Below are 14,607 nucleotides of genomic sequence, written 5' to 3' on the forward strand. Positions count from 1 at the left end.
AGCAATAACAGCGCACACTATAATGTTCGAATACTGTTTAATAATACAATGCTAACCAGCAAATTTGTAGCTTTAGCATCTCTATTCCAATTACTATTCAATGCAAGCATTATGTGTATCAGTGGCCAGGAAATTCAACTTACCTCTGAAAAGTTTGTCACTGAATTGGAAAAATATGTAAGCGCCTGAACAAAAACGTTTCGATGTTAGGACCTATACACATATCAACGAACTAATTTCTCATACGGTAAAAGAATCGACATCTCTGTAACCCAAACGATATTTGGTGTTATATATCTGCATGAAGCTAAGTGTTGAGCTTATGGTGAAAATTTCAGCTTCCTTGCATTCGATTGGGTCTCCTGCTTCGTTGCCAGCTGTGTCCATGAAGAAAACAGCAACCTGTGGATACATGATGTTGTACGAACATGCTGCATAAAAGTTTCTCGCGATTTATATAGAATATGGCAATAAATTGACCTATATACTGCTGGTTGACGTACATTTTGTGTATTCCGTAAGTGTGCAGCGGACATCGATACATTTCAATCTTAGGTTATTTGTATATAAGTGGTTTATGAAAATGTGCTTGACCAAATCGTATGTAACAACTATAAACATTGACGTAAGTTTCCATTTTGCAAAACCATATTTATTTTGCACATATATTCAATTATAATTAAATTTCCCTCAGCGCAAAAAGAGGTGATTCTGTCAAACGTGTTCGATTGTTCACTGGACACTCAATTTTTATTTGTATTCACCAAGGCACTAATATTCATGTTATTTGAAATAAGCTTTACAATCTGATACCCAATCAGAACGCATTCCATATTAAAAAACGAGTCGCGTGACTGACCGCTTATGTTGTGTTGCGTTTGCTGTGTTCACGGGATTTATCCTACAAGTCTAATTGACAATGTAATATCGACATAATTTCGGCCCGTTACAAACTGAGGAGCTGCTGGTTTTACAATGCAATTTGGTAACTAGGCAACAGGTCACTCGACCTTCATTGAGTCTATATTGCAGATTACAAGGACTGCAATACCTCATTTCCACCCTCTGCCTTCACGAAGATTGGTTCGGATGTGATATAAACTCCTTTTGTAACAGGAGAAGTCTGTTGAATGGACTTAAATACTTGAGGTATTTCAAGATCATCATTTCCTTTATACCCCTTCACAACAAAATGTTTGCAAGCGTAATTTTATTAGATTTCTTAGTTAAATTTTGTCAAAAAGAAAAATCGGTAACTACGGTCGACCCAATTATGGTTTAAAAGCGAGTGCCAAGTAAGAAGAAAGACTGGATAAAAATGCAAACAGTGTTAAGTTTAAAACCAAACTTGATGCCGTATACCTCACCTTCTTAGTTTTGGTGTATTGTTTGTTTATTAGATATGTCAGAATGTTGAGAAGATAAGACTTTCCACTTCTCGTCGGTCCAACTATAGAGTAGATTGCAACTGGAATGTCGAGTAACTTCCATTTCTTGATAATTTCTTCCAGGACATCGGGTTGAAACACAAGTTTTTCGTTTGTTAGACGTCGCGTTTCCAACATGTTTAAATGTGAAACTTACATCTACGTTTTCTGCAAAATTGAGGCGTAAAATGATAATTTTTAATAAAAATCAATGTTTTTTTTTCCGAATTCGAAGAATAGCATCTAATAGCAAACGTTTTAGCTTGAATCTTTCAATAATATTTGCGGAGGTAAAGACAGATTTTTTGGTGAAACCGATGTTTCACACACCCTAGACTATATATATTTGCTTTGCTTATTTTTTGAATGGTTGTTCATTTTAGTCAGGATGTCGCTCTAGACAAGGCAATATCAGTCATACTGATTAAAACTTTTGGATAGGACATGCTCACAAATCACTGTGCAGTGTTACTGGATTAACATATGTCTACAGTAATAACAAAACACCAACTAAAAACAGCACATTACCTTCATATTTCACAACAATTTTATTGTGCCTTATTATGTTACATCTGGTTGCGAACAAAATGCAAAAGTTACCGTGTAACTTTTGCTGCAAGGCGTATTTAAGCAGGACTGCTCTCCGGGCGTAAATTAAACGTACTTTATTCTTCCGACGTTTCGTCTGCGATACAGCAAGATTTCATGAGGGTTTAACACCACAATGCAGACTTGAACCACACAAAATTCAAAATCACTAAAAGGGACACGCTTAATACCGCTTGTGATAGTTTTTAAAGACGAAGACCAAGCAAAAGTGGTTAGTGTCACCAAAGCTGCGTGGCGAAAAAAGCAATATCCCTCATCGATTTTAAGCGCGAAATCGACGTTAACGCCTAAGAATGTAATACCCACTAGCTGGACAGTGGTTATTTCGCACGTTCATGGCCTCACCCAAACACTGTAAAGGATGCTGGCAGAATAAGGTATTTACACCAAGCTCCATAGAACGCTTGGAAGCCTGATCTCACGCCCAATTGCTACGGTGTATTTGATATCCAGCCGAGACTGCGATCGCATGTACATCTGCGAAGCCAGGAGGGCTTTCAAAACGAGGCCGCAACTTCGCACCGAAAAGCTAGCAAGACCGCGATGGCCAAGCTTTCGGTGACACTTGGGCACGAAGTTGCCTTCGATGAAGCACAAGTTGTGGAGAAAGAGTTGGACCAAGACAAACGGCTTTGTCTTGGGATGCTCCACATCCATAAAAAAGCAGATGTTATAACGATAATGAACCATGTGTATATATTCCGGCAGTATACGAAAATATGTAACTGCTGTGCTCCCCACAATTTGCTTTCGCCCCTAACACGTGATCCTACAAGCGGGGTTAACATGTCCCTTTTTTCGTTTTGTGATTTTGAATGTTGTGTGGTTCACGCTACAATTGTTTTGTTAAACACTGATGAAGTCTTGCTGTATGGCAGACGAAACGTCGGGTGAATAAAGTACGTTTATTTAAAACAGAAGAACAGTCTTGTTTGAATTGCAAAAGTTAGGGGAGACCGGGGATAGCTCGGACGGTTTTGGGGAAAATTGCTGACTATGCATTCCTGTAACCAAGTCATGTAAATCCTTTTTTTCGAAGCGACGACTTCATAATACAACTGAAAACACCCTTAGTTAGCAAATACATTGACCGGGATTTTACCGGTGTTACCATTTATACTTGAAAAATTCTTCCACATAAAGTAAGTTAAAAAAAAAGGTTAAATAATAAGGCTAGATTTGTGTCCAATTCACCCTATGAGTCGACCATACCAGGCGCAGTATTGCTTCAAGTCAAAAATGTCTTCACAGCAACAAGTTTTTTTCACTTTTATTTCCTGTCGAATCGGAACTTTTGGTGATGACGTTGGTAACAAACAGTTCGCATTCTCTCAAAACCCCACGATACTATGCGAATGCATCATTTCACAAATAACAAATCTGGACTTATATATGAGAATCACTGCTCTGTTTAACATGTAAGAGATTGAGTGATTGGAAAATGACGCTGTTGTTTTGTGGTTTAGGATTTCAAAAATAAACACTCTGTTGTAAGTGACGGGCAAATTTAATTTAAAATTTTAAAATTTTATTTGTGCAAAGTTCGTCAACCAGACAGAACGACACAAACAAAAAGGCACTATTACTAGGATTCTTTGTGGACGTTGAACTGGCAGTACAAAGTAATAAAACTTTACAAAAGAACTTTGCACAAATAACCTCTGGCTGGTGGTTCCTGGTACTGCCAGCTGCTTTGTTTAAGTCAAAAAAACATGGAATGTGAGAATCCATGACTTTACTTTTGTGTCAAAGATTCTGTGCTTGCTGTGATTCAATAAATCACGAACTTTTACCTTGCGTATTGACGTACCTTCTGCTAAGGCTGCTTTATTTCGGATCTATACGTACGTCAACGCAGCATAATCTCTTGTTGTTGCATTAATTATGGTTTAATTGTATCTACATACTATCCTCATCTTCTTCTTCAAAACCATGTGTTGACTTTCACGAAAAGCAGCATGACGTCATTTTAACTTTGCCTGGTCACACTACGTTGACACAAACCGACAACAAATCTTGTTATTATCCTCTATGCAGAGGTTGCCATTGACCAAGACCCTAAACCAAAAGATCCTGTAGTTTTTTCCATGTTTTACATTTCAAAAACTTTAACCACAAAACACTATTTTGCGACAATTGCATAACTGTATCCGTGACACTTCGTATTTTATTAGCTTTCTCGCGTTTTATTATTGTTTTTATAGACAATGAAGTCTTAAACGCCAAAACTGACAGATTTTAGCCTAAAATTAACGTTTCTGTGAGGCACCACATCACTATATAATTTCTCATACTGCACTAAGTTTATGGTTTTGATAATCTTGATAAATATAGCACAACGCCGATTTACATTTGACGCAACCTACCAGCCAACTGTTGTGCATTTCAGTTTGGGTTTGTGAAAATCCTGAAATTAAACTTCTTCTTTTTTCTCATGAAAGACATCAAAAAGAAAGTTTTCAAAACTGTTTCCAAGAACAAGCCCTGGTCTCTGGAACTTTTTTTTTATTTAGGACTTTGTCGTTTCCCATGCCCACACATTCAGAAAAAACGAATTCCGCGACTACAAAAATATCTTTTTGGGGACTACTACTGTTTTGCGACGACCAGCGTTCTGAAAAGTACACATAGTTACTATGGTGTTTACCTGAGCCCTTTCCACAAGAAACAAGTTAGTTGAATGGCGCCCACAGACAGGACGAAAAAGGCATTAATTGCATACCGTCTAGTTCAAGGTGGAGTGAAATGTTATTTTGGTTCATCGTGATATGATTAGTCGAATAACAGATAAGGCAATTAACGCTGAACTGGCCATTTTTACAGTGCGCTCTTTTATTCTTCTGCTTTAAATTTTCCACCCACACCACAGGCGGCGCTTGGGCCTATTTTACAATCACTGTTCAATACAGATTTGCTACTTGAAATCGTTTCAATGAATAACAATAGTCACGCCCCCGATACTAAAGGTTTTTGTCAAAACTATTTCATGTTTGTACTGAATGGAACGTGATAATTCCAAATGTGAGAATAGGTTAACCTGATGTGCATATTAGCATTGGTTTAAGCACTGAACATACCAAGCAAAGCCTCGTAAACTTGCACTTCAAACAAAATAGGCACTATTACTAGGATTCTTTGTGGACGTTTAACTGGCAGTACAAAGTAATAAAACTTTACAAAAGAACTTTGCACAAATAACCTCTGGCTGGTGGTTCCTGGTACTGCCAGCAGCTTTGGTTAAGTCGAAAAAACATGGAATGTGATAATCCATGACTCTCCTTTTCTGTCAAAGATTCTGTGCTTACTATGTGTCAATAAATCATGAACTTTTACCTTGCGTATTCACGTACTTTCTGCTAAGGCTGCTTTATTTCGGATCTATACGTACGTCAACGCAGCATAATCTCTTGTTGTTTCATTAATTACGGTTTAATTGTATCTACATACTATCCTCACCTGCTCCAAAACAATGTATTGACTTTTACGAAAAGCAGCATGACGTCATTTTAAATTTGCCTGGTCACACTACGTTGACACAAACCGACAACAAATCGTGTTATAATCCTCTATGCAGAGGTTGCCATTGACCAAGACCCTAAACCAAAAGATCCTGTAGTTTTTTCCATGTTTTACATTTCAAAAACTTTGACCACAAAACATTATTTTGTGACAATTGCATAACTGCATTTGTGACACTTCGCATTTCATTATCTTTCTCGCGTTTTATTATTGTTTTTGTAGACAAGGAAGTCTTAAACGCCAAAACTGACAGATTTTAGCCTAAAATTAACGTTTCTGTGAGGCAACACATCACTATATATTTTCACATACTGCACTAAGTTTATGGTTTTGATAATCTTGAGAAATATAGCACAACGCCGATTTACATTTGACGCAACCTACCAGCCAACTGTTGTGCATTTCAGTTTGGGTTTGTGAAAAACCTGAAATTAAACTTCTTCTTTTTTCTCATGAAAGACATCAAAAAGAAAGTTTTCAAAACTGTTTCCAAGAACAAGCCCTGGTCTCTGGAACTTTTTTTTATTTAGGACTTTGTCGTTTCCCATGCCCACACATTCAGAAAAAACAAATTCCGCGACTACAAAGATATCTTCTTGGGGACTACTATTGTTTTGCGACGACCAGCGTTCTGAAAAGTACACATAGTTACAATGGTGTTTACCTGATCCCTTTCCACGAGAAACAAGTTAGTCGAATGGCGCCCACAGACAGGACGAAAAAAGCATTATTTGCATACCATCTAGTTCAAGGTGGAGTAGATTGTTAATTTAGTTCATCGTGATATGATTAGTCGAATAACAGATAAGACAATACACGCTGAACTGGCCATTTTTATAGCGCGCCCACTCATTCTTCTGCTTTAAATTTTCCAACCGCACCACAGGCGGCGTTTTGGCCTATTTTAAAATCACTGTTCCGTACAGATTTGCTACTTGAAATCGTTTCAATGAATAACAATAGTCACACGCCCGATACTAAAGGTTTTTGTCAAAACAATTTCATGTTTGTACTGAATGGAACGTGATAATTCCAAATGTGAGAATAAGTTAACCTTATGTGCATATTAGCATTTGTTTAAGCACTGAACATACCAAGCAAAGCCTCGTAAACTTGCACTTCAAACAAAATAGGCACTATTACTAGGATTCTTTGTGGACGTTGAACTGGCAGTACAAAGTAATAAAACTTTACAAAAGAACTTTGCACGAATAACCTCTGGCTGGTGGTTCCTGGTACTGCCAGCAGCTTTGTTTAAGTCAAAAAAACATGGAATGTGATAATCCATGACTCTCCTTTTCTGTCAAAGATTCTGTGCTTGCTATTTGTCAATAAATCACGAACTTTTACCTTGCGTATTGACGTACCTTCTGTTAAGGCTGCTTTATTTCGGATCTATACGTACGTCAACGCAGCATAATCTCTTGTTGTTTCATTAATTACGGTTTAATTGTATCTACATACTATCCTCACCTGCTCCAAAACAATGTATTGACTTTCACGAAAAGCAGCATGACGTCATTTTAACTTTGCCTGGTCACGTTGGCACAAACCGACAACAAATCTTGTTATAATCCTCTATGCAGAGGTTGCCATTGACCAAGATCGTAAACCAAAAGATCGTGTAGTTTCTTCCATGTTTTACATTTCAAAAACTTTAACCACAAAACACTATTTTGCGACAATCACATAACTGTATCCGTGAAACTTCGTATTTTATTAGCTTTTTACATATTTTCGTCATTTAACATCCGTATTTAGTCACGTAATCATGTCAGCGTAATGACAAAATATTCCTTACATTTAACGTTAGTATTTGTTGTAACGTTTATCTTTCTCAAGGCCCGTAAGACCTGTTTAAAACTAGTATAGGGTATATATGCCTAAATCAAAACCATAAAAGCGGTCAAACAAATAAGCTCTTCACACAACGAGTCATTCGCATCACTGCCACACATGTATATTCTCAGGTCACCACACCTAGAACGTGTTTAACAACAAAACCATTTTTTATTTTTATTTTAGCTTAAATATCGCTCTTGCACAGACGAAATTGAACCCCTGAAACACTTGGTTTCTTAGGTTTGTTATGCGCAATTAGTCCCACAAAAATTGGTAACCTCTTTTGCATTGAGAACAAAACAGACCTATTTGCAGCTAGATGCAAGAGTAGAACAGAAATACAATTATCACTGAATATATTCCTTACTTTCTATGCACACTGAACGTACACAAAACAAACCTGCCATGTATCGAACAACGCTCAGCGATCTGCAGCTTAATCTCTGATCTTTGTTTAAGGCATGAAAGGTCCGAACATTGCCCCCGCTTATCCCACAAACTATTTAACTAAGATAAGAGGTTAAGCCATAAGCTGTTTTTTATGTCATATCGGGCAAACAAACCTGCTGCCCCAGAACAAAGCTAATTTCTTCACAGTCCAGTCCAGTGGCAGTGTAACACGACCAGCTAGCCTTGTCACAGGGGTTTGACCGCACCGTCAGGAAAGAACAGTATTCTTTTATTCTGCCGCACAGTTAACAAACTGTGACACGTTCACAATACAAGATGCACAAGGACCGACTTCGAATAGCATTCGGTTGCACCAGGTGAATTTACGTTATGCAGTCACTATTTAAGTTATCAACTTAAGTCAATTCACTGCAATTCACAACAGATATTTAATCACCAAAACAGTTTAATGCACGCGGACAAGTTCAACACGTGGCAAACATTAAGACTGCTGGCACTAGCCTTGCATCATACAGTTGGTAGGGGCATTATGACGTTTCCATTGTTGTGAAATTTCCTCACATGGAAAGTTACGCGCACAGAAATCTTACACTCCCCCCCAAAATTGATAAGTCGCAGCGACGTTCAATTTTTACAACACAATTTCGACGCGCGTTTGTATCAATCGTTTATCAGTGTTTCTCAGCGACCATTGTCGCTGGGTCATCGTGTGGCAGGTGATCGTCTCCTCTCCCATCAACTGGTACGACCACACACAGCTTGTGAATGGGTCTTCGCACAATCGTTCCTCTCGATCGAATTCGAACACTGCGGACCACACCAAAGTCATCAGGATTGGTTGATTCAACGCGACCGATCGACCAAGAACGTCTGGGGGCAGCATCATCAACCACAAGGACAACATCACCGACCTGGACATTTCTCTTCTCATGATGCCACTTCTGGCGAGCGATGATTGTACGCAAGTATTCCCGAGACCATCGTCTCCAAAATTGATCTGCAATATATTGGACCTTGCGCCAACCCCGGCGCGCGTAGCAGTCACGATCACTGGCGACGGTTGGAGGCATCCCTCCGGACGGATTTATCCTTAGCAAGTGATTAGGTGTCAATGTTGACTCACCAACGTCATCAAGTGTGACCGGAGTCGGGGGTCGCGAGTTGATAATTGATTCCGCTTCAAGCAGAAACGTTTGCAGTTGATCATCGTTGAGGACTCGTTCGTTCGTCAGCAAGGAGAGGACGCGTCGAACAGACCGAATCATCCTTTCCCAGGCACCTCCCATGTGACTTGCACCAGATGGGTTAAAGTGCCACTGAACTTCTTTCTTTTTGAAGAACTCTTCTATTTGGTTCTGGTTCCATTCACGTACGGCGTCACGAAGAACACGCGCAGCACCCACAAAATTCGTGCCGTTATCGGAATAAATTTGCAGCACTTCGCCGCGACGAGCAATAAATCTGCGAAATGCATTTATAAAGGCATCGGTGCTTAGGTCATGTGCCACCTCGAGATGAATTGCTCTTGTAGTTAGGCATGTAAAGAGACAACCCCATCTCTTAACTTCGCAGCGCCTTTGCTTGACGACTAGAGGTCCGAAATAATCGACTCCTGTAAATGCAAAGGGAAATTCATTCATTTGCAGGCGAGCTGGCGGTAAATTGGACATAATTTGCCCTTCAGGCTTTGCGTTGCGACGCCGGCATACCAAACATGCGCGGAGAACACGTCGCACCGCCACTGCACCTTTAACGATCCAATAGCGTTGGTTCATCTGGGACAGAATGTGGTTCACGCCAGAATGTCCACACTCTGCATGGAAATGGGAAATTAGCAACTCAGTCAGGTACGAGTTGTGAGGCAAAATGGCAGGATGTCGGGCCTCAAAAGGAATAGGCGCCTTTTCCAGACGACCGCCAACCCTAAGCATTCCATCAATCATCACAGGATCCATACGAAAAACTGCCGATGACTTGCTTGGTTTCTTCAAGTTTCCATCTGGAGTAATTGCTATCATCCATTGTGAGAAATGACCTCGTTGCACATATTTCACCAACTCGGCTTCAGCCGTCTGCAGCTCATCAACTCTCAGGGCCGAGGAGCCAAATCTCGCGGTTCTCGCACTTCGCAGAACTGCCTTCAAACGCAAAAACCATGCAGTGGCACGTTTAAGTTGATACAACGAAGAAAATTTCGTTATTAAAACATCTGTGGGAGGACATTTCTCTACCACAGTAAACACACCACAAGGTTTCTTATCAAATACATTAACCTCAACCGGATCTGTAGCAGCGTCACCAAACATATTTGGCCAGCAGTCGGGCGTCTTCTTGAGAAACGATGGTCCGTCAAACCACAATTCACTCCTCACCAGGGCATCGGCTGAGACTCCCCTCGAAGCCAAATCAGCAGGGTTTTCCGTCGTCGGAACATGTTTCCAGTTCTTCACGCAGGTATTCTTCTCGATCATTGCCAAACGACGAGAGACAAACAACGGAAATCTTCGTTTATCATTTTTAATGCTTTGCAGCACCACAGACGAATCCGTCCAAAATATAGAGGGACGCAGGTCCAAACACATTTCCTTTCTGACAATCAGTTCCACGTCCACAGCCAGAACAGCAGCCATCAATTCCAACCGTGGAATAGAATTTTCACCCTGGGGTGTTAGGCGACATTTACTCATAACCAAGGTACAGGTCACTTCGCTTTCTTTATTTGTTGATCGGAGGTAGCACACAGCTCCGTAGGCTTCTTTGGATGCGTCAGCAAACACATGAAGTTGACTTCTTATCACATTGGCGCTGACACCAAATCCAAATGATCGTGGAATGCGCCTTTCCTGCAGGCTGTGTAAGCAGACTAACCACTTCTCCCATTTTCGTAAGTCCTTAGCAGGCATCTCTTCGTCCCATTCAATTTCTTGCTTGCACAAGCTCCTATAAATGAGCCGGGCTCGCAACACGACGGGGGTAACAAAACCCAATGGGTCGAATAGAGAATTCATAGTTGACAAGAGACCTCGGCGAGTGCGCGGCTTCATTGGCAACGAAACAGCAAACAGAAATGCGTCAGCATGAACATTCCACTGTATACCAAGCACACGCTCCTGTAATTCAGCATCCAGTGGGCGCACCTGCAAAGCCATTGATAATTCATTTTCCGGTAAGCGATCAAGAATCTCCTTGCAGTTTGACAACCACTTGGTCAAGCGAAATCCACCCTTCTCAAGCAAGGAGCGCAGACCATCGACAAGCTGCAATCCAGTTTCAACGTCTGCTACCGATGTGAGGCAGTCATCGACGTAGAAATTACGTTCAACCGTAGAGGCAACAATGGGTTCAAATTCACTCCCAAAATCACTAGCAGTTTGACGTAAACAAAAGGTTGCGCAGCTTGGAGACGAAGTTGCCCCGAAGAGATGTACATTCATTCTGTGGGGCACAGGTTCACCTGACAGGTTCCCACCAGGCCACCAAAGGAAACGCAAACTGTCACGATCACGAGGGGCAACTCTCACTTGGTAAAACATGGCCTCAATGTCAGCTACCAAGGCAATTGGCGACTTGCGGAAACGCAACAAGACGCCAAGTAGACTGTTGACAAGATCAGGACCTTGCATCAACGTTTGGTTCAAAGACAGTCCACGGTATTGAGCTGCGCAATCATACACAACACGCAACTTACCAGGTTTGTGAGGGTTCACAACACCATGATGAGGTATGTACCACGTCCGATGTTTGGTAATCAGTTCCTCCTCTGGTATTTCTTCGGCAAATCCTTTGTCGATTGTTGCTTGCATTTGCTCAGTGTACTTCTGATGCATTTTCTCGTCGTTGCTCAATCGACGTTTCAACGATTCCAATCTTTTGTTGGCCATCTTCAGATTGTTAGGCAAAACTTGGTGATCATGTCTCCACGGCAGTGGCAATTCAATGTATTGAACGGAGTCCTTCATCAATTGGTACGTCCTCCGATCTTCCCTGGAGAAAGGACTTCCAAACAATTCGTCTTCTTCTTTGGGGATCAGGTCACTCTCGTCGCTTAGAAACATGGTATGGGCGGTGTCCATGACGCAAGTAAAGTTGGCATCTGCAGCAGATTTGCGGACAGCCTCGAGCGATCGACCTAGCAAAGACCATCCAAGAGGCGTCTTCACAGCATCTGGGCATTCGTCGTTTCCAGGACGACTGCACTGTACACGATGTGCCACAGGTACATTAGCACCAATCAACAATGTGACAGTTCCACCAGCAATGGAAGACAGTTGTAGACTCCTTATTGATGGGTGCATCTTCCGAGTTTTCCAGGTGGGAGACTTGTTCGGTTTCACAGGTATTTGTTCAACAACTACTACTTCTGGCAAGTTTATTTGCTCACCTCCATCAAGTGGTTCGACTGACACTGAAATTGCAATTGTGTCCAGTTTTTGCGGTGTCGTCATTGTGTTCAACAAAATTTGTTTGGGTCGTCCAGACGCACCTAATTTGTCTACCAACTTACGTTCACAAAACGTTGTGGTTGAACCCTGATCCAGAAAAGCGTACGTGGCAATGGAAGTGGTCCCATGGCGAACAACGACAGGTACAACATTCAGGTACACACTAGACGCGTTGACACTTGCACTGTACTCGCGACTTCGGATCGTAGCACAAGCAGGATTGTCATTCTTTACCAATTCGGATACAGTAGGAGGGGCTGGGTAATGCAGCAATTTGTGGTGCGATTTACCATCGCATCCGTTGACAAAACAACTTTGACTGGAATCACAGTCACTAGCACGGTGGCCAGCCTTTAAACACTTAAAACACAAACCCATTGAACGCACGAACCTGCGTCGATCATTCCACGACATTTTCCTAAACTGGACACATGCGTCAAGAGAATGGCTCCCGTTGCACAACAAACACTTCATTGGCACGTGTGTTTTGTCCTTAATTTTCGGCGCAGAAGTCGCCACAGTGCTGTGCGCAATTGCCTTCGGCCGGCGGCTTCCTTTGTTGTCTTCCTTTGATGAATACAGCGCCTTACCAAAAATCGAGTTTGCAACCTTGCTTTTTAGTGCTACAAACTCTGCAAGAGTCGCAAAGGTAGCTCGTTTTTCAGTGTCATGCTCAATCTGTGCGGACATCGAAACCCAGTCCTTTCGCATGCTAAACGGGAGTTTCCTGATAACAGCCAACATGACATCCATGGAATCAACACTAGAAGCATGTCTTATCTCACCATGTAGTGCCGTACAGCATTTGTCCAACAGCACAGATAATTTCATAAGACCATCGGGGTCGTTGTCCTTGACAACAGGAGCTGACATCAGCTGTTCTTCGCATCTTTGTGCGATAATGTGAGGTTGGCCATATTCGTTATACAAGGTTTGCCAGGCAAGCCTGTACCCTTCGGCTGGATCTTTCGCGTTAAAGCGTTCAATTTTTTCCCTAATATGGGGTTTACAGTGCTGTACCAAATACAACAGCCGCATCTCATCATTGTGGGCCTTCTTAGCAATGTAGGTATCAAACTGTCGTACGAATAGCCAGTAATTTAGTGAATCACCATCAAATTTGGTTACTTCAGGACTCGGCAAGTTCACATGGTATGCGTCCTGATACGTCTTTGGTAGTGGCGAGATATTTTGGGGACTAGGGCAACATCTATTTGCGTCTGCACGAGGGATTTCACCAAACGTACCAGTCCTATGCTTCTCGATGCGTGGTGCGGGCACGTTCACGGGCGCTTCCACGTGTTGCGCATTTGACCTAATTTGTGGACACGAGCCCCGTACAGCATTTGACGGCAACTGTGAGCTCGTATGTTGAAAAACATTTGACAGTAATCGTGGGCGAGGGATAGAAATTGAACTACCTTTTGTAACAGACGCCAGGCTTGAATTACCGATAGACTCTTCCTCCCATGCCTCCACTTCAGCTTCAGCGAGTTGCAAATCGTGGCGCATTTGCGCAGCGTGCTTCTCCGCTTCTTCGCTGATGCGCCGGGCTTCATTCTCCGCCTCACGTCGAATTCGTTCCGCCTCTAGCTCGGCCGTACGACGTGCACGATCTGCTTCCAGCTCTGCCGCACGACGTAGTCTATCTGCTTCTTCTGAGGCCCTTCGTACATTTTCGGCTTCTTGAGCACTTGCGAATTTCGCAAGCTTTAGTTTCACCTTACTGCGTCGAATTTCACTTCGTATAGAACTCGAGGTTGAATTTCTACTCGAGTGAACAGACAACGCGTCGGCTGGTGACAATGGTAGGGGAACGGATCTAGGCTGCGGATCATGCAGCTTCAATATCCACGTTGCGACCCTTTTATCAAATTCTTGTTTGTCTCGGCAATAATCTCGCTCACGCGAGATTATCTCAGGTAGTTTATCACTATCCGACATATTTGAGTGAAGTTCAATTAGCTTATCAAAGTTTGCATTTACTTGGGGCAGGAACTCACGTAGCGCTGAAAGATCTTGCGGCATTTTCATAAGACTCTCTGCGCAAGCGTAGCTATCTTGTAGAGCCTTTAAAGCCTCTACTATTTCGTTTTCTTGATCTTCCGTCATACGGTTTACTTGAGATGCAATTTCACGGCAATGTCCGTGGTGACCAAATCAATCGTCGATCCTTCGCTTGTTGACGATTCCTAGTTTGTTAACGATGTAACACGACCAGCTAGCCTTGTCACAGGGGTTTGACCGCACCGTCAGGAAAGAACAGTATTCTTTTATTCTGCCGCACAGTTAACAAACTGTGACACGTTCACAATACAAGATGCACAAGGACCGACTTCGAATAGCATTCGGTTGCA

General features: G+C 42.0%; 2 protein-coding genes across 2 annotated transcripts; both read right to left on the reverse strand.

The window, feature by feature from the left end:
- Positions 1-240: 240 nt before the first annotated feature.
- Positions 241-1,565, reverse strand: LOC145902977 (atlastin-3-like). Its single transcript, XM_082991068.1, has 3 exons — positions 1,368-1,565; positions 1,052-1,180; positions 241-402 (listed from the first exon to the last, which is right to left on the reverse strand). Exons 1-3 carry the CDS (start codon positions 1,563-1,565, stop codon positions 241-243), a joined length of 489 nt encoding a protein of 162 aa, XP_082847194.1.
- A 6,914-nt stretch (positions 1,566-8,479) lies between these two features.
- LOC145902978 (uncharacterized) lies at positions 8,480-14,362 on the reverse strand. Its single transcript, XM_082991069.1, has one exon. It carries the CDS (start codon positions 14,360-14,362, stop codon positions 8,480-8,482), a length of 5,883 nt encoding a protein of 1,960 aa, XP_082847195.1.
- Between the last annotated feature and the right edge of the window lie 245 nt (positions 14,363-14,607).

Source organism: Ascidia mentula, chromosome 5 (genome assembly GCF_947561715.1).
Source record: "Ascidia mentula chromosome 5, kaAscMent1.1, whole genome shotgun sequence".
Taxonomy (NCBI): Eukaryota; Metazoa; Chordata; class Ascidiacea; order Phlebobranchia; family Ascidiidae; genus Ascidia; species Ascidia mentula.